This window comes from Spathaspora passalidarum, assembly GCF_000223485.1.
Source record: "Spathaspora passalidarum NRRL Y-27907 unplaced genomic scaffold SPAPAscaffold_1, whole genome shotgun sequence".
In the NCBI taxonomy this organism is placed as follows: domain Eukaryota; kingdom Fungi; phylum Ascomycota; class Pichiomycetes; order Serinales; family Debaryomycetaceae; genus Spathaspora; species Spathaspora passalidarum.
The window spans coordinates 234,883-260,556 of record NW_006767425.1 but is presented as its reverse complement, the minus strand read 5'-3'; the positions used below and the strand labels follow the sequence as shown (position 1 = coordinate 260,556).

The window sequence follows — 25,674 nt, the reverse complement described above, 5'->3', positions numbered from 1 at the left end:
GCCAAGCCAGGGTTTTGCACCAATAGAATCAAATATACAAACCAAGAATTTCTTGTAACCATTGCATGTCGTGAGGTATATTATCTAGATATGTTTCCATAATTCCGTTTTGTAATTATATTTCCTAACTGGTCCGTGTTTACATGCCGATCTCAGATCTGGAAATAATGCAATTCGTAAATATTTTTTAACCTGTCTAATTTGGGATTGTTTTCATATTTTCCTTTTTTGCAGCTACGAGAACCATAAACAAAGAACCCATAGCAACTTCACATATGAAACCCGCCTCTACTATAAGTTTCTTAATTAGTATATATTATTACAGAATATGCCAAGTAAATAATACAACATCAATTCAAATAACCCTTACATCCAGGTGCCCCACAAAGACATCGAATACGCTCCTCGTCGTTGGTTTCCCTTTCAAACTTATAATCATAAGTAAGTTCTTCATTAGCTTCGATATCTCGTAAAGCATAAATAACAATTCTCTTCTTACCTTCAACCTTGATAATCTTGGCCGTACAACTAGGACTACAACAATGATTAATAAATCTGGCAATCCCTCCCTTCTTGGTAGCATCTATAACGGTATTTTCATCAATTCTGAAAAGGTATGAAGAACCAATCCCAGTCTTCAAATACAGCTCTTCCCTATGTTGCGCTACTTGCTGTCTGATCCGTTCACCAACATACTCAATAATCATTTCTTTAGCGGCAATCGGTTCCATTGCATACAAACCCCAATTATGAATGGCTGACCGAGCAAACGTAACTGGCTTCTTACGTTTTGTCAATGCGTTCAAACTCAAAATATCGGATTCATTACCAATTTGAGCAGTAATATCAGCAGCGAATCGTCTATTATTGGCTCGGTTGACACGAGAACTTTGCACAGCACTAGCGGCATCGTTTGGTCTTTCTTCATCGTCGTCTTCATATTGAATTGTTTTGAGCGGTTTATGCACCTTTCTTCTATGAGGTAAGTAATGAATCTTGTCAGCATCATTGATTTTCTTGTACCCGTCGCTTCTAAATGCTCCTGACTCAGATTCCAAATGTGTTGGCAAAACTTCGATATTTTCCACTTCTTCAGCGATTTCATCAGATGATAATTTGATATCCTTTTGTTTCCATGCCCAATATGCAATGTTTTTCAAATGAGAAGGTGATATTCCTTCTTCTGCCAATACCTGTTGGGCCAATTCTAAATCTTCCACATCTTTCAATGTGCTTTGTAATGCCTCCAAATCAAAGATAGAAGATAACGGTGACTCGGGGTATACGGTGGTAGGACTGTCTTCAGTTGGTTGGAAATGAGCAGCAATCTTGGAATAATCAATCTCGGTATCCTCTGGTTTGGCTTCTTCCTCAATTTTAACTTCAGCCTTGCCTTCTTCATCGACTACCTCCTTGTCTTCTTCTTCTTTCATTTCTTCATCCATTTCCTCGTCAGATGATGATTCGTACAACATTGACCTCTTTAAATTATCCTTCTTTGGCTTCTTGTGTTCTGGTTCAATAAACTCATCAGCGCTGGTAACAGTGGAACTACGCTCTCTCTTTAACGATTGTATTGCTGGAGTAGCCGATCTACTTGTTTCCTCTTCGTCTTCATCCTCATCGTCTGAATCAAAATTAAGGGCATGTTGCATAGGAACAAGGGTCTTTCTCGCATTACGTCTCTTTAACTCATTCTGTTGTTGAAGTTTTCTAAACGATGGCAATAATTGTTGCTGTTGTAATTGTCTCTTTTTTTCCAAAATTGACAAAGCATTTTGCTTTAATTGGTCATTGGTGTTGATAACTTTGGGTTTAGATGCAGCTTCTTGTGCTTTGAGTTCTTCCACTAATTTAGGATAATGTTCATGACCGAGCAAATCTAAAATATGGGGAGCAATGATTCTTTCTCGAATATCTTTAGCCAAGAAAGTTTCCAATTCCTTAATTAAAATATTAGTTGCTTCTTCTATAACGTCATTCTTTTTCGAAGTTGGAATTTCTTCTTCTTCTGATGGAGAGCTTGAAAACCCCTCTGGAATGGCCATCTCCATATACAATCTATACTCGAAGAACTTTCTCCCGTCTTCATTCATAAAGCATCGCTCACACTCATTGAGAGAGTTAAATACAACGTAGAATCCAGTTCTATCAGATAATACTCTCGTCCAGTCATATTTATTAAGAACCCTCTTAATATCCTGGGATGAGATCTTCTTTGTGGGAACATACTTGTCATGAATCAAGATGAATGCACGGTCCTTGACGTACTTGTTGAGATCTTTTGGAAGAAATACGCCGGAGACAACTTTATTTTGTCTTCTGATTGAAAGAATTGTGGTGTTTGGTTTGTATTTCATATCAGACTCTTGTACTTTTTGCTTTTCTTGTGCGGCGGCGGCTGCTTCTTGTTCTTTCTTCTTCTTTTGCTCTTCCAATTCCTTCTTCTTCAATTCTTCTTCTCGTCTCTTCTGCTCTTCGATCACTTTCTGGCGTCTTCGCTCCTCCTCTTCTCGTTTCAACTTTATAGCCTTTAATTTATCTCGAGCTAATTCTATTTTCTTATTCAAAAGTTCGTCCTCGTTGTCATTCAAGCCAATCTTGAGAAGAACACCGTCAATTTTGGGCATCTCTGATTTTATTGATTGAACTAGTTTCTGGGCTAATCGGGTGGCTTTTTCTGGATTGCCTTGGAACTTGAATGTAGCTATTCCTAAAGGTACGGCGTTTTCTGGATCGTTAATGAACTTCATGTCTTCTATAGGATCACCATAACTTCTAAAGTAATTGGAAAGATATATCTCACTGGTGGTGGCAGGAAGATCCCATACGACTAATTGGGTACGTGGTGCTGATCCAAGGGAATCTTTGTCAAAGACGAAACGTGGTTGGGGTAACTGTTTAAACGGAAATTTTTTTGATTTCTTGTTTGGTTTTTGAAAGTACAGTTGTAGATGGGACAATCTAGGATCAACCAATTCTTTATCGTCCATTCCCTCTCCATGGAATCTCAACTTTTTGGTTTTTGTCTTCTTTTCATCCTTGGATAGACTCTTGTCAAATTCTGGGTCATAAATGACCTTGTAGTTCTTCTTGGAATCGACAGGTCTAGAAAATGGGATTGTGTCGGTATAGTCTTTGTGGTGCAAGAGTTTGTTGAAATCCGAGTCCTTGGGATTTTCACCGGTTATCAAATCACTTCCTTCTATTCTTCGTACTGGGGTCTGACTACCCTTGGTAGGAGTTCCGCTACTTTTCCCATTTCGGTCAGAATTTGAACCGTTTGGAGTAGAAGAACCACCATTTCGTGATCCTGCCAGGAACCTTGATCCCAAATGATGCGGTCTGTTGTTGTTGTTGTTGCTGTCGTCGTAATGGGAGCTTTTGTTTAGAGTTAGTGTCGCACCTGGGTGGTCTTCCTGTCTCCTAAAACTCGAATCAGTCCGGCCTGATCTATATCTATTATCTCTATAACTACCAGTGCCGCTGCTTCCGCTGTAACCTCTATGGCTGTAGCCCCTATTGTAAGACATGATATGATACTTTGTTAAACTTACCAATCTGTATAATGCACAATCAATTGAGGAAAAAAAAAAGAAAAAAAACGTATACCTTTTCAGAAAACAATCCTCAAAAGTGAATGATTATGGTTGATTGAATAGGTTTCGAACTATAAGTCTGTTTTAAACACAGTCTGAGTCGATGGTCCCGATGGTAGTGGCCTATGTCTATTCTAGGTGAGAATAAAGTCCTGTGAGTGACTCCAAGTTCTTATTTTTTTTTTTTTCTTTTCAGTTTTGACATTTTTGCGCGCGTTTCCGACTATCGAGATTTACAGCGGATCACATAAGCATATAGAGATGACGTTACAAATAAAACTGTACAACTAATGAAATTATGTGTATTGGAAGTATGCGTATAAATTTATGATATGTGGCGATTACCAATATTCAAAATGCAACACACAAAAGTGATAGATGTGGTAGTAGTAGCAGCAGCTGTTACCCTAGGGCATGGGACAGGCAACATAACAACATCTTGAAACGAAATAAATAGGGGAGTTAATGAGCCGAGATGTTTTATTAAAATACAATACTGTGAAGTTCCATTTACTTGGTTCTGATGTGCTTTAATGGACCAGCAGAATGGTAAAAATTAGCTGCGTATTCCTTCTTTCTGAAATGTCTTTCTTTTGGTTCTTGGATGTAGTAATCCCAGTTTTGTCCTTCGGCAAATCTGACGGCAGCTTCCTTGGTGTCGAACTTCATAATGGTACCTTGCATGTAATCAGCAGAACCTTGGTAACCCATCAAGTCGTTTTCCCATCTGTTTCCTTTACCCAAGACATCCCAGTCCAATTTCCAGTTTCTGGTGTTGTGGACACCGGATTGTGTGGCGTATTTAGCTTCTTGGTAGATTCTGACTACTCTGTTGGTCACAAGTTCCTTTGGTGCTCCCGATACTATTTCCTTTCCAGTGACAAATTCTTCAGCTTCGGCAACTGCCTTTTGTCTCAAAAAAGCTGTGCTGGACAAACAACGGACCCCGGTGGCTGGAATTGACTTTATTGAAACTCTAGATAACATGATGGTGTATTCTTTCTGCTACTTTGCTCCTTGTGCTATAGCTTTTCCGTTTTTGCATTAACTTTTTTTCAAGTAATCCAGTTTTGAGATCCTCTGGTTGGTTCGCACAAAACTTGCACTTACCCGGACACTCGGTCACGTGGACGATGTTGACACCACCAAACATGGTTTTGAAGATCTACCGACTGTGGTAGATCTTCAGCGTGCTATTCCTTCCCTAAAACGCGCCAATACAAATATCAATGAGCACAATTCAGCTAAAAAGATCGCTTCGTGATGTCCTACCTACGTATCAAGGAGAGTTTCCTCCAAAATTACTAGACTATATAGCATCATTGTACCAATTGAGTTTACGAAAACAAGGTGTACTACCCAATAAAGCAGAGATAGCAAGATATCACCTATGTGCATACCTGGTTGCTGAAAAGTACCAAGAAAAGTTTGATCTCCCATCTCCTCAGATAACCAGAATCCCAATACAACCGAAACTAGTAGGCAAGCTTCTAGACGACTTCAGAGAGTTTATAGATCAAGTTTCTGCTGCTAGTTCTCCCAATACCAGCCCTCGAAAGAGAAGAGCTGATGTCGAAGATCCAGTTACTCCTACCAAAGGTCTGAAGGTTGTTCCTGGTCAGTTTACAAAAAGTGCACCTAAAGTCGGATCTCCATTAAAGAGATTGCAACAGTTACAAAAAGAAGATACGCCTGGTTCCAAGAAACAAAAGACTGGTGTTCTTAAAGATATTGAATCGCCATTTAACCAAAAGACCACCAGCCCCCTGAAATCACCATTTAATAAAAAGAACAATCGTGAAGGCAGTCCCCTGTCACCACATGTATACAAGTATGACAAGAAAAACGTTCTGATTCTGGACTTCATCACATTTTGCAATAACTTTTATATCCCAGCACAAACATCAGCAAAAATGACAGAAACATTCCTCATGCATAAACACAAATTTGTCAAGAAATCAGAATGGTTGCTTGCAGCTGCAATGGTACGTACGGCATATATCCGGATCAACCACAAGCTACTCTCTTCTAAAGTAGGTGAAGAACAAAAGTTCTTGGATTTGCTATTCCAATACCAAAAGGGTGGACTAATGAGATGGAATTTGGCGCTTTGGTATGATATCGTTGATGACTGGATGAAAGACGAACAATGGCTTATTGACATTGAAAAACAGTTTATGTATGGAACTGAGACCTCGCAAGAAATGAAGGTTGTGACTGAACGGAGAGCAAGAATTGGCGAAGGTTGGGATTTAATGGAACGATTAGGAGCAATGCTCCATGGAGACGTTTTGTACGAGAGTAAGCCACAACAGAATTACTATGACACTTGGTCGAGTAGCATTCTTAAGTAATAAATAGAGACAGCCTGTATAGAAATTTTAATGTAATATTTGCAGTATTGTGCACTGCGCGTTTGGTTCGTGTAACCGAAAATGGAAACCCATCACGAACCTTACTTTGTGCGAAAAAAAATGTCCAGAAGGCGATCTGGAATGTTCCAAAAGGCTACGACATTTATTTCTTACAACCAACCTACCATCTATGGCTGCTTCTAAATTAAAAAGAGGAGCTGAATCGCCTTTAAACGGTCAAGTACACAAAAGACCAGCCAAAGGTGATTATGAAAGCGACCCAAGTGAACATACCAGCGATGATGAAGATTATCAATCAGATGGTACTGCCAGTCAACTGCCTTTATTCGACATCCCAGTTTCTAACAGCAACAAGTGGCAAGAGACAATAACCAAAGTTGTCAACTCCGTGGTCTCCATTCATTTCTCCCACGTTGCCCCATTTGATACCGAAACTGCTATTGTCAGTGAGGCAACTGGGTTTATTGTCGATGACGTAAAAGGTTTGATTCTTACCAATAGACATGTGGTCGGACCAGGTCCGTTCACAGGATACATTGTCTTTGATAATCATGAATCAGTAGATGTCAAGCCTATTTACAGAGACCCCATCCATGATTTCGGGTTCTTGAAATTCGACCCTAGTGAAGTTAAATACCAACAGCTTAGTCGTCTTACATTAGAACCAGAATTGGCCAAAGTTGGAACTGAAATCAGAGTTGTTGGTAATGATGCCGGGGAAAAATTGTCCATTTTGGCAGGTATCATTTCTAGATTGGATAGAAATGCTCCCGAGTATGGTTCTTTGACTTATAACGATTTCAATACTGAATATATACAGGCAGCTGCTTCTGCCACTGGTGGATCCTCTGGGTCTCCAGTTGTCAATGAAGATGGACAATGTGTTGCATTACAGGCAGGTGGTTCCACTGAAGCATCCACAGATTTCTTTTTGCCGGTTTACAGACCATTACGTGCCTTACAGTGCATTCAAAATGACAAGTCAATTACAAGAGGTGATATCCAAGTTGAATGGCAGTTGAAGCCCTTTAATGAATGTACCAGATTAGGATTGACAGCTGAAGCACAAGCAAAGGCAAGAGAATTGTTCCCAAACAAGATTGGTTTATTAGTTGCTGAATTAGTATTGCCCGAAGGTCCAGCTGATGGAGCTATCAAAGAAGGTGATGCCTTGATTTCTATCAACGGAGAACATATCTCTACTTTTATTCGTGTTGATGAAATCTTGGATGAAAATGTTGGCAAGGAATTAGAATTTGTTATTCAAAGAGGTGGAGTTGAAATCAAGCAAATGATCAAGGTTGGTAACCTTCATGACATCACTCCCAACACATTTGTCACAGTTTCAGGTGCTACATTTAACAACTTGTCTTACCAAATAGCAAGATGTTTCTGTTTACCTGTCAAGGGTGTTTATGTCAATAACGCCTCTGGTTCTTTTGAATTTTCTAATCAAGATCCAACTGGTTGGTTGTTGGAAACCGTGGATGATAAGCTAGTTGAAAACTTGAATGAATTTGTCGAAGTTATGAAGAATATCCCTGATTGTGCTAGAGTACCGATTACTTATAGACATGTTTCCGATATGCATTCAGAATATGTTCAAACTATTTATGTTGACAGACATTGGGCCACATCCTTCAAGAAAGCTGTACGTAATGATGAAACTGGATTGTGGGATTTTACTACCCTTCAAGAAAAACCTTTGGATCCTATCCCATCTCAACCACAAAATGCCAAATATATTGACATCCCGTTCAGTGATGATAAGAAGAAGGGTTGTTCTGGTTTAGTGAGATCTTTTGTTCAAGTACGAACCATATCACCCAGCACTGTTGATTCTCACCCTTTCAAGAAGGAAATCTGTTATGGGGTAGTCATTGACTCAACTAATGGGTTTGTTTTAGTGTCGAGAAGATTTGTGCCTCATGATATGTGTGACATCTTTGTTATATTTGCTGAATCTATTGATGTCCCAGGGAAAGTTGTGTTTATGCACCCTCATCTCAACTATGTCATAATCAAGTATGATCCCTCTTTAGTATTGGCTGATGTCAAGACTCCTACATTTGCAACCAAGCCATTGAAGAGAGGCGACAAGTCTTTCTTTATCGGGTACAACTATAATCTCAGATTAGTCACTGAAGATGTCAAAGTTAGTGCCGTTTCATCATTGAATGTTACTGCCAACTCTATGGCTCCACGTTATAGAGGAACCAATTTGGAATGTGTGTTGTTGGATAGTAAAGTCACTGTTGAATGTGATGCTGGTGTATTAGCTGATAATGACGGTACCGTTCGTGCATTTTGGTTGACCTATTTAGGTGAAGCCAATGATCAAATGTACAAAATGGGATTGGACGTTACTGATGTCCGTCAAGTTATTGACTCATTACAAGCCAACAAGATTCCAAAACATTTAAGAATACTCGAAGCTGAATTTGCTTCCATCACTGTATTTCAAGGAAGAACCAGAGGTGTTTCCCAAAGTTGGATAAACAAATTCGAAGATGAATCAGAAGATCAAATTAAGTTTTTGGCAGTAGACAGAGTGGCTGCACCAAGTTTACATAGCAAGCATAGTCCGTTGAAAACTGGTGATATTGTTCTTTCTGTAAATGGTAGGATTGTCAAGAGCATGAGAGATTTTGGTGATATGTATGAACAAGAAAGTTTAGAGTTTAGAATTGTTAGACAAAAGAAGGAAATGGTTTTACAAGTGCCAACCATTGACACCACATCACTTGATACGTCTCATCTTGTCAATTGGTCCGGTGCCCTTCTTCAAACTCCTCATTATGGAGTAAGACAATTAATGAAGACTATCCCATCAGAAGTTTATGTCATTGAAAAGGCGCCTGGTGGACCAGCACATCAATATGGTATCACCCCTATTGCATTCATCACTCATGTCAATGATCAAGAAACTAAAGATCTTAACTCGTTTGTTAAGGTTGTTAGAGATATCCCTGACAATACATTTGTCAAATTGAGAATGGTAACATTTGATAATATTCCAGTTGCTATAACTTTAAAGACAGATTATCATTACTTCCCAACAAGTGAAATCAAAAAATCTCCAGAAACTGGAAAATGGGTTGAAGTAGAATATAATAAATAGAATCTACTATATGTTAATAGATAATTTTGTATTTTGCACTATTTACAAGACTTGGAGTACCTAATAATATTTCAACAATTTCTTTAAATCTTTTTTGTTTTCAACATTGATGTAGCCATCTAATGGTTTTAAATCACTAGCGGCGAAACGACCGTTACCGTGATTTCTACCGGCTCTTTTCCTCTTAAGACCATTGGCAGTCTTGATAAATCTGGCACGGATACCTTTGTGTGACTTCATCTTAGTTCTTGTTTGTATTAATGTGTTTATTATTGGCTTGTTGCCAAAGATTGATCTGCTGGCAGATTGAATAAGGTTCATGAACATCTTTGCTGGTAGTTTGCAGATATTGGCCAGTAGTTAACAATGAAAATGTTTAAATTGTTCAAGAAAAAAAAAAACTTCACTCTATGATCGTGATATTGAATCTTGCACGACCTAATGGCAGATAAACAGGGGTGATATCGAACAAACAGTGAGAGACCAACAGAGCCTAGTCTTCATCGCTAGATGAATAGTTTACAATGTTTTCCTTGTTATTGTTTGTTGGTATTTCGTCTTGCTGGTGTTTCTGATCTTCATCCTGTGATTTTTTGGGGGACTGAACCGCCTGTGTAGGTTTTAGTCTCAGTTTGATTTGGGATGAATCTACTTTAGTTGGTTTGCTAATTGTCTTATTAGGGATTTGCTTCTTCTTTATTGAAACATCTCCTATTATAGGAGTTGGCATGAGTGGCTGTTTCTTTTTAGATTCTTGTAGTTGCTTGAATCTTCGTAGTTCCTGTGCCTCTCGCTGTTTTATCTCATGTTCTCTTTCAAGGTCTTTCTTCTTTAGATCAGCATAGAACTGAGCTGCAGATTCATCTAATATATATGAGGAGTTCTGGCTCTGGAGCTTCTCTTGGTATTCTTTGAGTTTTCGATCTGGTTGCAAGTTAGTATATAATGTTTGGCAAGGGTAAAAAAAAGTGACCCAACAAAACACCAATTGCTTTCAATGGCCCCATATACACTTACCTTTGTTCTCCTGTAACTGTTGCTTCAAGGTTTTTCTTCCTTCTTCGACATCGTCGTTTGTTTCCAGCTGCATTGCTGGTTCTAGTGATAAAAGAAAGTGTGTTTGAAAAAAAAAAATATGCAACTTGTATTAAATCGCGCTAAATAAATCTGGCAACCAAAACTATAAAAACTAATCTACGATATAAATACGACCTTCATATGGAGATAAAACGTCTTCCTTGACATCTTCCACATTTGAATGAACTAACTTGTACAGACCATCAATTAACTTGCTGAATTCTACAGAATCAGTAGAGAAGTTAAGAACAACATAAGCCTTTTGAGAATCTTTGTGAGATTCCTTGATAAAAGTAAAAGATTTTGTATTGTCAAAATCCAAAATCTTAAATTCACCATGGATAAACAAGTCTTTGTATTCTTTTCTCACCTTCAAGCTCTCTCTCCAGAAGTTCAATACTGAATTGGAATCATTGAGCTGTGATTTAACATTGATTTCCTTGAAGTTGTCGTTGACTCTGGTCCATGGCTTACCAGTGGAAAACCCACCATAAGCAGTGCTGTCCCATTGAACTGGTGATCTCGCATGGTCTCTAGCAACTTGGCTGATAATATTCATAAGTTTCTTTTCCTTGATATCAAAATCAGCATCTTTACCATATTTTTCAACAAATTGTTTATAGTAGTTAATAGTATTGATATCCTTATATTCGTCAATAGACCAAGAGGCAGGTAAGTTGGTCATACCAATCTCTTGACCCTGGTAAATGAAAAGTGTACCAGTTAAGGAAGCTTGCAACAATGATAACAATTTAGCACTCTTTTCCCGATATTGAGGATTACCAAATCTAGAGACACTTCTAGCTTGATCATGGTTCTCAATGAAAACAGTAGACCAAGCATCAGTACCTTCAATAAATTGACATTGGTTCTCGACTGCCTTTTTGAAATCCTTCAATTCCCAACCTTTATATCTGAATCTATCACCAGTGCTACAACCAACTTCGACAACATCAAAAAGGAACATCATATTCATTTCCTTTTCCGAGGCACTGACATATTTCAAAGCTTGTTCTCTAGAACAGTGGCCAACTTCACCAACGGTCATAACATCATACTTTGAAGTTACCTTCTTGTACATTTCCTTGTGGAATTCGTGGATTCTAGGACCGTTGTTGGTATATAATCCACTTGGTTGGTAATATTGATCTGGGAATACGATTGGAGCATCTGGGAAGGCTTGATCTTTGGAGTACATACCAGCTGTATCGATTCTGAAACCATCAACCCCACGGTCGAACCAGAATTTCAAGGCAGTGTCATAAATAGCATCTCTGACTTCCTTATTTTCCCAGTTCAAATCTGGTTGAGAAATAGCGAAAAGTTTCAAGTAGTATTCTTGAGTAAGTTCATCGAATTCCCAAGCAGAACCAGAAAAGTGAGACATCCAGTTGTTGGGAGGTAATCTGTTACCACTTTCATCATATCTTGGTTTCTTCCAAATATACCAATCTCTTTTAGCATTAGTCTTGGAAGATCTGGATTCCTTAAACCAAGCGTGTTGAGAAGAAGTATGGTTAATAACTAAATCGCAAATGATTTTCATATCTCTTTCATGACAACCATCGATTAAATTTTGCATATCTTCAAGAGTACCATATTTTGGATAAATGTTTTGATAATCACTAATATCGTAACCCATATCATCTTGCGGAGAATCGTACATTGGACTTAACCAAATGATATCAACTCCTAAGTCTTTAAGATAATCTAAAGTGGAGATAATACCTGGAATATCACCAACACCATCACCGTTAGAATCTTTGTAGGAGGCAGGCCAAATTTGATAGATAGTTGAATCTTTCCACCAGGTGTTATCAATAGTCATATTTAAAAAGTATTTATGATTTGTAAAAGTAGTTTGAAAATTTGCCAAACAAGAATGAAAGCGAAAGAGATGGCTATTTATATAGGATTCCATAGATTTTACACGTTTTACACAATTCAGACCTTGTATTTTGCCGAACTTCCTCCGTAGATGGGATCAACAAAGCAGGTAGATCCTCCTCCACTCTTCGGAACAATTACCTCTTTAGAATTTTTTTGAAAATGTGGGGGATTTAATATTCGCAGCTGGAAATTGTCGGGAAATATAATGGAAATGCGCTGAGAAGCTCGGAATATTTTTGGATGCAAAATTTCTCGCTCAGTTTCATTTTATTTTTACATAACAAAAAAAATATCTATCGAGCGGGTTAACTATTTCGGAATCGGATGAGGGGTGCATATACGAACATTCCTAATTCAGGTTTAGTCGGAAAGTACAGTTGCAGCATCGACGAGCATTGCAGCGAGAAATTTCAAGTGGAATTCCCATTATTCCATTCTTAATTCTATGATGTCATGCAAGAGAAAGGGAAGCACCGAGGATTCTTTGCATCAATTCAGATTTAGAAAAAGCGATCTTTTAAGAAAGTATTCAACAAGGAAATAGATGACATTGAGCGAAATTTACGAACTTTTTACAAGTACTTTTGGAACAACATAGTCCCCATGTTATGAAATTAGAAAACAAAGAGGTCCCTTTATGGCTAGTCAACTTGCATTGCATGAATAATTTGGTGGTTATTGTACGTTTATTGCTTCTAATTTTAGTATTTATTTAGACCGTGCTTTTTTTTTTACAGGTTTTTCAAGTTGAGTTTTACCATCGTACGATTTGAGCATATACTTTGCATTTTATATGCTTCGGAAAATCGTTGAAATATTTAGAGAGATTTCTAGTCCTTGAAAACTATTGACTATTCTATTCTTATCTTGCTTATGTTTTCTTAGAATGGTTTGAAGTAACAAAGTTCACTAACCACAATCATTCACGCCTCCTCGTTTGCTCCGCCGTACCCAAAGGTAACAATGGATTAAATTCCAGGCGGGGAGCCCACATAACGTTAATTCAGAAGGTCAACAATGTAGTTTTACAAATCAATGGTGCAACTATGTCAAAATAAAGTTTTGTCTTGCGGCAATTGCTGCACGACAAAACTTTATTTTATTTCTGTTGGGGTGTATTTTTCCGTGCGCGCGCGACCGGATTTTCTTTTAGTAATTATGCATGAATGTTTCAGATGTGGTAACGGGTAATTAGACTCGAAATGAAATAGACTGTGCCAACGCCTAACAGTTCTCAACAGTTCTGATTATGTGTTAACTGCATGTCCGAAACCGGTGATCTAAAACGTATTGATATTCAATTTTGTGGGTATTTTTACAGCAGGATGATTTGAGGCGAGCATTGTAGCGTTCCTTTGCGATAGACTTTGCAGCTTCCCCATTCAGGTTCATAACGGATGGGGTAATTGACAAAGGAATATTGTTAACGGCCATATTTCCTGTCCATATAATTATTTTCCTTTTCGTATCTATATCGAGTGTATGTGTGATAAGTCCGAGAAAATTATTCTCAACAAGCGCTTTACAGTGCCAGATTCAGATCTCTGGAAAAACGTTCAAAGTTTAAAATTACTAAATCGGAAAATTTCAATTTCAAGGTGGGGTTTTAAACAAGAAAAAATTGTAAAAAGAAAAAAAAAACTTTAAATCTATTAGTGAACGCCGCATCTCCGCGGGCATTGACCCCAGAAACTGGAATAAATTCCTCGATCCACTTCTTCTCTAACATGAATGACTATCCTGATATACTCTATTGTAGTTGAAAGGGGGCTAAAAGTGATACGACATTGTTCCCAGGGTTAGATTTGTGGAGAAAAAACAATCCAAATACCGAGTGGTTGGTTACAACTCAGCGAGAAAGATTGCGGCATTCCCCCCATCTAAAATTTTTTTTTCTTTTTAAGCATTTTCACAGATCTGGAAATGTGTTGTCTACATGGAGAAATTCGATATCCAGCTTTAAGAAATAAGACATAACGGTTCATAAACCGTTTTACCACATTTCCTTACATTAATTTTTGTTTACCATAGAATATACCGCTGTTGTGGTGCGAAAGCGAACCAACAATCTTGCCACTAACATTAACCTCGGGAAGCAATAATAACATTAATGAGCAAAGAAAATGAACTAAAAAAAAACACACTAGAATATTTAAAAATAATATTATTTTTGCAAAATTTTTTATGTCAAAAAAAAAAAAAGAAAATTAAAATTAATATTTTCGACAAACCTCCACATTACACTTCGTGTTTGCATGGGGCCATTGTTCCGGGGGAATACTTTCTCTTTGTCTTTATGATTTATCTTCACAATTCTTTCTCAGCTTCTCCTGAAGAATATAAAATCAAGTAGAAATCTTCTGTCTTGAATGATATTTTGCATTTCTTATTCTCTACTATTCATATATTAACAAACAGTTGAATATGTCTACAAGTAGTATTGACGAAAAGTACAAGGGTGTTACCCTTGTTGAAGAGAGAACCGAAACCGAATCTCAAAATGCTGATATCGATGATTACATTTCCAAGTTCTTGGATATGTCTAATGAAGCTAAGGATAATGACCAAAAGGAAAAGCACATGCCTCTTGGTGAATGTATAAGAACTTTCCCTAAGGCTGTTATGTGGTCTATTATTCTTTCAACTGCGTTGATTATGGAAGGTTATGATACAAACTTGTTATCAAGTTTCTTTGCTTACCCTGGTTTTGCTAGAAAATTCGGTGATTGGTATCCTGATATTCAACAATATCAAATCCCAGCTAGATGGCAAACTGGGTTGTCAATGGGTTACAACTGTGGTCAGTTGATTGGTCTTTTCCTTGCCGGTATCTTTGCTGATATGATTGGGTATAGAAAAACTTTGATGCCTGCTTTGATTGCTTCTGTTGGTTTGATTTTCATTCAATTCTTTGCTCCAAATAGAGAAGTTTTGTTATTCTCTTATGTCTTGTTGGGTATTAACTGGGGTTCTTACCAAACTATTACTGTCACTTATGCTTCTGAAGTTGCTCCTACGACGCTTAGAGTTTATCTCACCACATATGTTAATGTCTGTTGGGTTTTTGGTCAATTGATTTCTTCTGGTGTTATTAAGGGTATCCTGACGATGCAAGGAGAACATGCATACCGTATTGCTTTTGCTATTCAATGGATCTGGCCATTGCCTTTGTGTTTAGGTGTTTATCTTGCTCCTGAATCTCCCTGGTTCTTGGTTAAGAAGGGAAGATATCAAGAAGCTAAGAAGTCTCTTACCAGATTATTAACTGAAAACAAAAACTTGCCAAAGAAGGAAATCCTTGCTGAACATATGTTAACCAAGATTCAAATGACCATTAAAGAAGAAGATGCCCTCAAGAGTGGTGGTTCTATTAAGGATTGTTTCACTGGTGTCAACTTGAGAAGAACTAGAATTGCTGGTTTCACTTGGTTAGTTCAAAGTATTACTGGTTCATGTTTGATGGGTTACTCTACTTATTTCTACACTCAAGCTGGTTTACCTGAATCTATGGCTTTCAACTTTTCTATCATTCAATATTGTTTAGGTATCATTGGTACTGTTGGTTCATGGTTCCTTTCTCAAAAAGTTGGTAGATTCGGAATCTACTTCTATGGTTTATGTTGTATGTCGGTTCTTTTACTCATTGTTGGTGGTTTAGGTGTATCTGGTTCCAAGAATGCTTCATGGGGTGTCGGTTCAATGCTTCTTATTTATACCTTCACTTATGATTTAACCATCGGTCCATTATGTTACTGTATTGTTGCTGAAATACCAAGTGCTAGATTGAGAGCTAGAACTGTCATGTTGGCAAGAAACTTGTATAATTTGGCTAACATCATTGTTGGTATCATTACTCCATATATGTTGAACCCAACTGAATGGAACTGGAAGGCCAAGTCTGGTTTCCTTTGGGCTGGTTTTGCTATCCTTTCTAGTATTTGGGTTTATTTCGAATTACCAGAAACTAAAGGTAGATCATTCGCTGAATTGGACAAATTATTCCACGACAAGGTTCCTGCTAGAAAGTTCAAGTCTACTGAAGTTGAAACTTTCGATGCTGTTCAAATGATGGAAAAGTTAGGTGAACAAGGTGTTAAAGACTTCATTGTCCAAAAGGAAAGAGTTGGAACTGAAGATCAAATCCTGGTTGATGACTCCGAGTAAATTTGCTGCTTTTATTCAATTCTTCATAGCTATATTTGTATAGCTCTCTTTGTATAACAAATGTTTAATATTAGTAACTTATAAACTATTTACTGTAGAGTAATGGTTGCGAAAAAAGAAAAAAAATAGAGGTGATTCGTGTGTACCTATGACTGCCCAGGTTCTAATATGAAAGACTGCTAGTAAGGCAAATTTGGTTTAGATTAGTTTATTAGTTTATCCTATGCTTATGAAAATCCTTCCTTGTAAGTGTTTATTGGATCTCAAAGAAATTCAAACAAAAATTAAATGTTTGTAAAATAAAACAGACAGTTCAGTGGTTAGCTTTTTAATGTTATCAGATAAATCCAACTACCATGTGGGGGAAAAATGATTTTTTTTGAATTGGGAGTTTTTTGTTATTAGCAAAGTATCAAATTATCGTTTATCTAGATAACTCGTCATATTTTCTATTAAACCTAAGTAAAAACTGGCAAATGAATTTCAAAATATAAATATATATTCTCAAAAAATAGTCAAAAATTTTCAAAAAACCAAAAGATACAAAACACAACTTTCCATGAAGAAAAATATTTTCAATTGAAAGACCACAACTCTTACACGTTATATAATGTTCCAATTTATATTATTAAATGAATTTTATCCTCTCAAATCAAATTAATCAGTATTCTATAATCTCAAAAACGCTACCAATCGCCATTCTATCTACCGCATATCCTAAACGAGGAGAAAAAAATTGAAAAATCACAGGGCGTGTGGCGTAGTTGGTAGCGCGTTCGCTTAGCATGCGAAAGGTCTCCGGTTCGACTCCGGACTCGTCCATTAAATGTATTCCTTGCATTAATTTTTTTTTCCATTTTCACACATCAAAAAAAGAACAACACCATCGCAGATTAATTTTTCACAAAATTTAAACTTGTAAATATATTTTTGGCAACACATCTCTTCTTTTTTTAACAATAATCAACCTTAAATATTATCAATTGTATACAATGTCCGATTCAGCTACCGATAAAGCCAAGTTGTCATCCCATGAACAGCATTACTTCTCCTCATATGATCATTTTGGTATTCACGAAGAAATGTTGAAGGATACTTCCCGTACATTGAGTTACCGTAATGCCATGTATAAAAACAAAGATCTTTTCAAGGATAAGATTGTGTTGGATGTTGGTTGTGGTACTGGTATTCTTTCCATGTTTGCCTCTAAAGCTGGTGCCAAACATGTTTATTCTGTTGATATGTCCAGTATTATTGGCAAGGCCAAGGAAATTATTAACCTTAATGGATTCACTGACAAGATTACCTTGTTACAAGGTAAATTGGAAGATATCACCTTACCTGTTGATTCCGTGGATATAATTATTTCTGAATGGATGGGATATTTCTTATTGTATGAAAGTATGTTGGACACTGTGTTGTATGCCAGAGACAAATATCTTGTCAAAGGTGGATTAATTCTTCCAGATAAATGTAACATGTACATTGCTGGTATTGAAGATGGTCAATATAAGGATGAAAAGATTCATTATTGGGAAGATGTCTATGGGTTTGACTATACTCCATTTATCAAGACTGCCATGAGTGAGCCATTAGTTGACACTGTTGAAAACAATGCTTTAATTACTTCTTCAGCCAAATTCTTTGAATTTGATATTAATACTGTTACCAAAGAAGAATTAGCATTCAAGCGTGATTTTGAATTAGAAGTTCTTGAAAATGATTTGTGTCATGCCTATATTGTTTACTGGGATGCTGTATTCCCAGGAAATGAAAAAGTCACTTTGGCTACTGGACCAATGAACCAGTACACTCATTGGAAACAAACTGTTTTCTATATGGATCAAGTATTGAATGTTAGAAAAGGTGATATTATCAAAGGTAAGATTACTTCTGCTCCAAGTAAGATTAACCCAAGAGAAATCGATATTGAAATTGAATGGGATTTGAAGACAAGTTCTAAGGACAAATCAAGAGAACAAAAGGGCAAGTATAATTACTTTTTACGTTAATTTTTGCATTTTAGCATAGAGCATACGGTGTATATTACAAAAAAAGAACTGCTAATTTCAGGAAGTTTTTGTTCTGCAATACCATGTGGTTGTTTGGCTCTGTTAAATCTGAAGATCTCACTTAGATCTCGGTTTTTTTGTTTCATTCAAGCTTATATCTCATACATGGTTATTTCGAAATAGAGGTTAAACGTTAAAACCGAGTATTTCGGTCATTACTTCTTTAAATGTACGTCTGTAAAACCTTTTTAATCTTGTATTAGTAATTTTGTGCATAACAGCTTAAATTTTCCAGACTTTATCCGAGATCTTTGTCGCATTAACCAAATTTGGTTGATTTTGGGGTTTTGCATATATCAGTGGCAAACAGCAAGCGATTGAACACCAGAAAAAGAACAAGGCTATATAAACATTAGATAGTCTCTTTTTATGTCTTTGTCACGAATACTTGCACAATCTTCCAGAACAGTTTTCCCACCAGTTTCACAGCTATTTACAGTATTCACAAGAAACATGTCTAAATCCGAAGAAGAATGGAGAGCAGTCTTAACTCCAGAACAATTCAGAGTGTTAAGACAACGTGGAACTGAAGCCCCAAACGTAGGGGAATACACCAACACACCAGCTACCGACAAAGGCTTTTATGACTGTGCTGGTTGTGGGAACCCCTTATACAAATCCCTGACTAAATTTATTGCTCATTGCGGCTGGCCAGCATTTTATGAAGCTATTCCTGGAAGTATCAAGGTTTATCGTGATGATTCATATGGTATGGTCCGCGAAGAAATGAGATGTGCTAAATGTGATGGACATTTAGGTCATATTTTTAAAGGGGAAGGCTACAAAACACCTACAGATGAAAGACATTGTGTCAATAGTATTTCAATTAAATTCAATCCAAAGGATGAAAACTAAAGTACATATGGAATAAATACTTTTCTCTTTAATTTTTTGTAATCATCACCAAAAGTTTGTAAATACCTCTTGTGTTTCTTAACGGCCCATAACCACATTTGCCCAGAGCTAACAAACAAGAAAACCCAAGCTGACCAATTTCCTACTAATAAAGCATAAGCTAACCAGGCTAAAGATTCAAAGAAATAGTTTGGACAAGCAACCAAGTCAAAACCATATCCAAATGGAATAACATATCTCTTAGTATCACCCTTTCTTAAATTAGCCAAGATTCCATGAGTAATAAAGTTGGAAATTTCAGCAAAAGCCCAAAGTCCAACAAGGGCATAGCTCACTAATGATGAGTGTTCATTGACATGAAAAATAAAACTTAAAGGACCTGATCTTCCAACGTTTGGTCTGTAAATGAAGAATGCAAGATTGAAACCAGATAAAATCCAGTAATGTCCAGAATTCTTAAAGATATTGAAAGCAGGCATAGTGGCATTGGAGAACTTGTGAACAAAAACAGTTTCATATTCACGCTTCAAGAAATGGGCCAATACTAAAACAAACGCCAATTGTTGAGTTTGAGAATGCTCAAATGCTTCAACACCATATGACTTGCTGACATAGTAAAAGAAAAAATGGAAAATAAATGGTCCGAAATATTCAATCAAGAAAACAGTTCTCCAGGAAATTTGTGGTCCTAAATCTTTAACAAAGAGTTCAACCTTGTCTGAAGTGATTCCATTAGCAATAAAGGACTTATTAGCATCCAATGGTTTTTGCTTATTAGTTTCTTTATCCAAAATAGTTAATCTGAGTCTATATTGGGAAATGGAATTCTTGGAAGATATTTCATTAACAAGTTCTTGAACTTTTCCATCTAAAGATAAGTCAGTTTTAAGTGACTTAATAGACTTTGAACGTGATTTAACTTCAATTGCAGTCATAATGTTGTCCACTTGTTGTTGTTGCTGTCAATTGGCAAACTTTTAAAAAACTACCGCGAAATTTTCCCTCTCTTTTGAGTGCTCCGCGGTTGGAAGAAAGGTTTAGGGAGCGGTCGGGAGAAGGAGGGAGGGATTACCACCGCTACCACATGATGTATAATTGTCAACAATATATCAATACTTTTCAATTAACAAATTACCAAGTCACAAGCATGCCTATTGCTATAGGTGTACATTGATACCTAGTGATTTAATCGTGTTTACTGTTCTCGTTATCACTTCTAGAAACTTCCACGGAGAAAGTCGTGTGCCACCACAAAATGAGTAATTGCGGGAGAAAAACAAGAAAGAAAAAAAAAAAGTTTTTGACCGCCGCCACCACTAGAATTACGCAACCTGAAAAACTTGTGACTTCATTCTCCGTCTTTTTCTTCTTACAAACAAATTACATACACAAGCAAAAATGTCTGACTGGGATAATGTTACTATAATTGGTCAAAAAGCCAGAGTTGGTGGTGGTGGTCCAAGAGAAACCGTTGCCAGAACTCAAGGTCAACTTAATGCTGCCAGAAGAGCCGGTGCCGTTGTTGGTATTGAAAAGAAATATGGTACCGCCAACACCAAATCAAACCCAGAAGGTCAAAGATTAACTAAGTTGGATGCAACTGATGATGTCGTTACTGTCAAGAAGTTAGATGCTAGTGTCGGTAAGGCCATCCAACAAGCCAGACAAGAAAAGAAGTTAACCCAAAAGGACTTAGCTACTAAAGTTAACGAAAAACCAAACGTTATCAACGATTATGAAGCTGGTAGAGCTGTTCCAAACCAACAATTATTAGGAAAGTTGGAAAGAGCTTTAGGTGTTAAATTGAGAGGTAAGAATATTGGTGAACCATTATTTGCTAAAAAGAAGTAAACTTTCTTCATAGCACACAACTATTCGCAAGGCACTGCTGGTTTGGGTTTTTGATAGGTATTCATAAACAAGGCATATATATCCTTGAACTTGTTAATATACATATATTGACACACTAGTAATACAGAAAACAAACGGGGAAATTTAGTACCCGTTAAAAAAAAACAAAATAGCATAATACAAATAGAAGTGAAATAAAACGTTTGTAAAAACTCAAACCTTTCTAGTCCTTGTTTCGCGTTTGTATAATCCCCAAACAAGTTAATAAATCTTTGGTTTTGAGTGATGCTATAGGATATGGCCAATGCACACTTGACTTATCTTCTCGTGCTCTTAAAGCTCGATAATTTTCAATGCTATTTCTACGATAAAAATCGTCCTTATAACTTTGTACTGGGTTAATAGCATGTTCCTCTTGAATCAATTGTGCCTTCTTGGCATCAATATGTAGTAACCTCACTGTATGATTAAGAATCTCTAGATAATACTGCAAGTCTTTATTGACTAGTTGTGCATCTTGAGAATAACTTTCAGTGAGTTTATCAACGATAGATGTATCTATCTCTAGATTAGTGTTTGAGGAATAATCGTCAATTTGCTTCTTTTTAATGTCTCGTGGCACGTCTGTTGGAGTCTTTCGAATGGCGTCAACATCCAGGTTATATTCCTGTTCCCATTGACGTATTCCCTTTTTAAGTTTATTCACTTTCTCCAGAAATATTTTATTATTGGCAAAGTTCTTCTGATTTTGAAGATTTTCCATCATAACCTTGGGCCCACCATACACTTGACTGGGGTCATTCTCTCGATTGTACCAACTAGTTGGTATTCTCTTGTCCATTAGACTTTTAGTAATTTCCTCTTCTATCACTTTAGCAATATTAAGATTGGTTTGATTATTTGTATTAGATTCTTTCTTGTTATTGTCCTGTGCTAAACGTCGTTTCAGACACCACACTAATAATTGTCTCATTCTGTCTGGGTCAGGTAAGGAAGCATTTATATGTTTATAATAATTCTTCAATGGAACATCTTCATGCAAGTCAGTTATAAATCCATTTCCGATAGACAGTGCTCGTTTACCTCGATTGTTATATGATTGTCTTCGTTTGTTTATACTTTTTCTTGGTGCTTCATCTGGTAACCCCACCATATGTTGTGATACACCATCCAAAAAGTTATTTGTTTTTGTTGTCGGCTTATCTACTGTGAACTTAAATTCAACAGTTTCATCATCATCCTCATCATCCTCATCGTTTCCAAGTAAGTTTATTTCCTGTTGCAATTGTTGAATGGGCGTACTCCATTGTTTCTTCCGCTTCTTCCTCCCATTATGCTCTATGGGCTGAGATTGTGATGTTCTCTTTGTTGTGATTTCCGAATAAGACGCCGTTGTAGAATCTTGTGAGTTGAAAAGAGCGCTGTATTTGGATGGTCTGGTATAGAGGGGGAATTCCTTTGTGGTTGACTGTTGTTGGGGAAGTGATGATGGAGGAGATAAATTTGGTATGGGTTCGCCCGAAATTACTCGTTTGGATGAAACTGGTAATTGCTGCTGTTTCCTTGTTGGTTTCTTCTTCTTCGCAGGCATAATTAAGGAATATGCAGCTTTATGGTGTCACGTTTTTGCGGTTTACGTTTCAAGGTGCTAAATATGTGGAATTTACGTTTGTTTTTGTAAATTGTGATTTTTGTTTTTTTTTTCTTTTCTTGTGTTTACATTTTGGTGATCTTTTTTGGTTGTAAGTTTTTGAACCCAAAGGTGAATAGACAGCAGCCAGATGAACAACAATATGAGACAACGACAGTTTTGTATTGCTTCTCCATGTAGGAAGTTTGTTGCCACTACCAAATCAAACAATGCATTAGAAATTCAAAACGTAGACAAGACTATACTAAACACATTTAACATCCAAAATATTGTTGCTAACTATCTTAAAACACAAACAAGGAATACATTCGTTGATATAAAACAAGTTGAATGGGAACATATACTACCAAACAGTTCTAGTAAACTCATAGCAGTTGTTGTGGATAACCATGCATTGGTAGTCATTATCGATATCACAGACACGGTCAGTCCTTCTATTATTATACGACAAACAAAACATGATGGCATTGAGAAGTGCCAATGGATACCCCCACCTTCAGATATACAACAAACTAACGAAGGAGCATATTCCAATTCAAGACAAATCGCTGTCTTCACCAAACATAGATTAAGTTTGAAGGTCTACTCCCTAGATTGCACTCATATCTTATTCACCATTGAAAAACCAGTAATAGATCACATAATAATTCGACCAAATAAAGATTATAGATTTTGGTCAATACTCGGCAACACAAGGGAATATAATTCCGCACCTATATTATACCACTTCTACAACCAAGGCTCAATAAGTGTGTTGATACATAAAATTAGACTCTCTCATCCATACATTACCCCCCCACACATTACTTGGTCTGAGTCGGGTAATTGGATTAGTGTATTTAATGACGATGAAACTTTATTTGGGTATCATTTAATGGTATACTCCTTCTTAGGTATAACAGAACCCAAGAGAGTCCGCCCAATTATTGATGTTGAATTCTCGACTGAAGGATTTGAATATAGAGATAACTCCCCAGCTGAAATGAGCCCAGTTAAATTCACTCATAATTGGTTGTCAACTAATGAATCTGAATATTTTTTAATTTCAAGAATAATTGATGCAAATATTAAAGTTCAGATCGTTGCCATGAAGTTGTTAAGAGTAGTTAAGGATGTGACTTTAGAAATTCCTCAATTAATTCAAGGCTGGAAACAAGAAGAGAACCGCATACATTTTGGTCAAGTTGCGCTACCAACCAAGCATACTATCACACAAGTTATTATTGAAAATTATAAGGCATTTTTCATATTGAATAGCTCAGTGATACTTTATTATGAAGTGGTATACAAGGAAGATCAATTCGAGTTTGATTTGAAAACAGTAATCACGACAATTGAACCTATTATTGATGTTATGATTAGAGAGGACAAAATAGTTATATGTACCAATCTGCAAGTATTATTATACGACATGACGAAGAGCAATCTTGAATCAATATTTAAGTCATTCACCAAAATATCAAGAATTAGTTATGAGAAGGAACTCATTGTATTTTATGACCAGTTGGTACATTGGCAAGTTATTGAAGGAAAGAACAATGAAGCATTAGTGTTAAAGAAGAGAAATTTGTTGAGTGCAGCTTTGGCTGATGACAGTACAATTACGGACACATTTAATCTTAAGAAGAGAGTCAAACGATCTTAATAGGGGTTAGAGTGGAACGTGTGGCATTTTGCAAGTACAAATGCGAATCTAATCAGGATAGGTCCTTGGTGGGGCCACATATTTCAACATTTCTTGATAGAATCACCTACACCTGGTAGGATGATAATTAGTTTAAACTGTATTATTATTGTATTAATATGAACATGTATTATGTACAAGGAAGATTTAGCCCACTCTAACTACTCTTTTTCTTTGGAGCACCTTTATTTCTCAATTTTCTAATGGCAATGTATTTCAATCTATGGGTTTCTCTTGGATCAACCAATTTCAATTCAGGGAACCAATTCTTGAAATCTTTGAATGTTGGCATGGATGAGTTTTCACCGTAATATTTCAAAACCTCAGGACCTTTTAATTCAGCCTTTAAGATTTGACCACCATTTCTTTTACAGGTTGGATTATAAGTTTCACTGAATATAGAACTAGACAATTTTTTGAGTTGTTGAAGTCTTTCCTTGGTAGGAAGTTTCCTTAATATAGAAGACATTGCTTGAACACCTATTGATATTAGCTGATTCAAACAAACAATTTTCACTTTTTTTTTTTTTCAATATGATTGGGTACGGGTCGTGCAACAACCAGAAAATAACCAAGGTATGAATCCATAGTGCTGACTGAACAATCAACCACCAATCTAAAGCCGTGATTGATCTATGAGTTTCGAAATCGTACCATTGGTTCAGAGATGGATTATTTCCAGGAAAGGAGAATGATTCTTTGCTAAAAGTTTTTATAAATGGGGTGAAAGTTATTGAATTGCAAAAATACACGAGGAACAAAACAATCTGGAGCTATTAGGCTAAGTGAAACAACTAATAATACCTGTAGTCATGTTAGACCAATTCTGTTACCACTAATGGCAAAGACTAAGACATGCATTTGGATAAACTCAATTTATTACTGCGCCTACTAAATACGCAATAACATTTTTTCTTCATATAGATGCTTAGCCTCTTCGGCTCCGGAAATAGAACAATTGATTTTGTGTCGACTTGCAGATTTAGTTAAAGGAGTTCAAGGTAGGGGGACTAAGTGAGAACCCAAGTTACCAAAGCTATAGATAGCAATATATTAACATCCTGCCAAAGAAATACAAATTCAACCGAGAGGGGAGGCAAGAAAATCTTAGGGCTGATCTTTATCGCGTAATTGCAAATTGTCTTCTGTTCTCCTCCTTTGTAAATTACGATATCGTCCATGGCTTCGATTTACGATGAATAATCTCTCAGTAAGCAAATCTAAAATTTCAAATCCAAAGGGCAATAATTCATCCCTTTAATGTGTATTTTCTCTTTACAGATCTCTCCCGAGTGCAGCCAAGACATTAACGGTTTACTCCTGAATCAAATTGTT

General features: G+C 36.7%; 13 protein-coding genes across 13 annotated transcripts; 7 read left to right on the top strand and 6 right to left on the bottom strand. All coding sequences in view use genetic code 12, as the record gives it.

Moving 5' to 3' along the window:
• Window positions 1-350: 350 nt before the first annotated feature.
• Window positions 351-3,533, bottom strand: SET1 (histone methyltransferase; the record flags this gene model as incomplete). Its single annotated transcript, XM_007372082.1, has 1 exon — window positions 351-3,533. One exon carries the CDS (start codon window positions 3,531-3,533, stop codon window positions 351-353), a length of 3,183 nt encoding a protein of 1,060 aa, XP_007372144.1.
• Window positions 3,534-3,878: 345 nt separating this feature from the next.
• SPAPADRAFT_57797 (uncharacterized protein) lies at window positions 3,879-4,627 on the bottom strand (the record flags this gene model as incomplete). The annotated part of the gene is made up of 1 exon (XM_007372081.1): window positions 3,879-4,627. One exon carries the CDS (start codon window positions 4,584-4,586, stop codon window positions 4,110-4,112), a length of 477 nt encoding a protein of 158 aa, XP_007372143.1.
• A 178-nt stretch (window positions 4,628-4,805) lies between these two features.
• SPAPADRAFT_145126 (origin recognition complex subunit 6) lies at window positions 4,806-6,056 on the top strand (the record flags this gene model as incomplete). The annotated part of the gene is made up of 1 exon (XM_007372080.1): window positions 4,806-6,056. The coding sequence occupies one exon, from the start codon at window positions 4,829-4,831 to the stop codon at window positions 5,951-5,953; it is 1,125 nt and encodes a 374-aa protein (XP_007372142.1).
• An 87-nt stretch (window positions 6,057-6,143) lies between these two features.
• Window positions 6,144-9,095, top strand: NMA111 (Nma111p; the record flags this gene model as incomplete). The annotated part of the gene is made up of 1 exon (XM_007372079.1): window positions 6,144-9,095. The coding sequence occupies one exon, from the start codon at window positions 6,144-6,146 to the stop codon at window positions 9,093-9,095; it is 2,952 nt and encodes a 983-aa protein (XP_007372141.1).
• Window positions 9,096-10,221: 1,126 nt separating this feature from the next.
• MAL6 (uncharacterized protein) lies at window positions 10,222-12,030 on the bottom strand (the record flags this gene model as incomplete). The annotated part of the gene is made up of 1 exon (XM_007372078.1): window positions 10,222-12,030. One exon carries the CDS (start codon window positions 11,998-12,000, stop codon window positions 10,285-10,287), a length of 1,716 nt encoding a protein of 571 aa, XP_007372140.1.
• Window positions 12,031-14,486: 2,456 nt separating this feature from the next.
• On the top strand, window positions 14,487-16,226 carry MAL31 (maltose permease; the record flags this gene model as incomplete). Its single annotated transcript, XM_007372077.1, has 1 exon — window positions 14,487-16,226. The coding sequence occupies one exon, from the start codon at window positions 14,487-14,489 to the stop codon at window positions 16,224-16,226; it is 1,740 nt and encodes a 579-aa protein (XP_007372139.1).
• Window positions 16,227-17,181: 955 nt separating this feature from the next.
• HMT1 (protein-arginine omega-N methyltransferase) lies at window positions 17,182-18,545 on the top strand (the record flags this gene model as incomplete). Its single annotated transcript, XM_007372076.1, has 1 exon — window positions 17,182-18,545. One exon carries the CDS (start codon window positions 17,219-17,221, stop codon window positions 18,236-18,238), a length of 1,020 nt encoding a protein of 339 aa, XP_007372138.1.
• Window positions 18,546-18,607: 62 nt separating this feature from the next.
• SPAPADRAFT_57791 (peptide-methionine (R)-S-oxide reductase) lies at window positions 18,608-20,391 on the top strand (the record flags this gene model as incomplete). The annotated part of the gene is made up of 1 exon (XM_007372074.1): window positions 18,608-20,391. The coding sequence occupies one exon, from the start codon at window positions 18,752-18,754 to the stop codon at window positions 19,151-19,153; it is 402 nt and encodes a 133-aa protein (XP_007372136.1).
• SPAPADRAFT_132798 (trans-2-enoyl-CoA reductase (NADPH)) lies at window positions 19,150-20,088 on the bottom strand (the record flags this gene model as incomplete). Its single annotated transcript, XM_007372075.1, has 1 exon — window positions 19,150-20,088. One exon carries the CDS (start codon window positions 20,086-20,088, stop codon window positions 19,150-19,152), a length of 939 nt encoding a protein of 312 aa, XP_007372137.1.
• Window positions 20,392-20,535: 144 nt separating the features above from the next.
• MBF1 (Mbf1p) lies at window positions 20,536-22,698 on the top strand (the record flags this gene model as incomplete). The annotated part of the gene is made up of 1 exon (XM_007372072.1): window positions 20,536-22,698. The coding sequence occupies one exon, from the start codon at window positions 20,552-20,554 to the stop codon at window positions 21,002-21,004; it is 453 nt and encodes a 150-aa protein (XP_007372134.1).
• SPAPADRAFT_47807 (uncharacterized protein) lies at window positions 21,228-22,595 on the bottom strand (the record flags this gene model as incomplete). The annotated part of the gene is made up of 1 exon (XM_007372073.1): window positions 21,228-22,595. The coding sequence occupies one exon, from the start codon at window positions 22,593-22,595 to the stop codon at window positions 21,228-21,230; it is 1,368 nt and encodes a 455-aa protein (XP_007372135.1).
• Window positions 22,699-22,797: 99 nt separating the features above from the next.
• Window positions 22,798-24,300, top strand: SPAPADRAFT_47806 (uncharacterized protein; the record flags this gene model as incomplete). The annotated part of the gene is made up of 1 exon (XM_007372071.1): window positions 22,798-24,300. One exon carries the CDS (start codon window positions 22,798-22,800, stop codon window positions 24,298-24,300), a length of 1,503 nt encoding a protein of 500 aa, XP_007372133.1.
• Window positions 23,249-25,674, bottom strand: SPAPADRAFT_57786 (mitochondrial 37S ribosomal protein mS33; the record flags this gene model as incomplete). Its single annotated transcript, XM_007372070.1, has 1 exon — window positions 23,249-25,674. The coding sequence occupies one exon, from the start codon at window positions 24,806-24,808 to the stop codon at window positions 24,497-24,499; it is 312 nt and encodes a 103-aa protein (XP_007372132.1).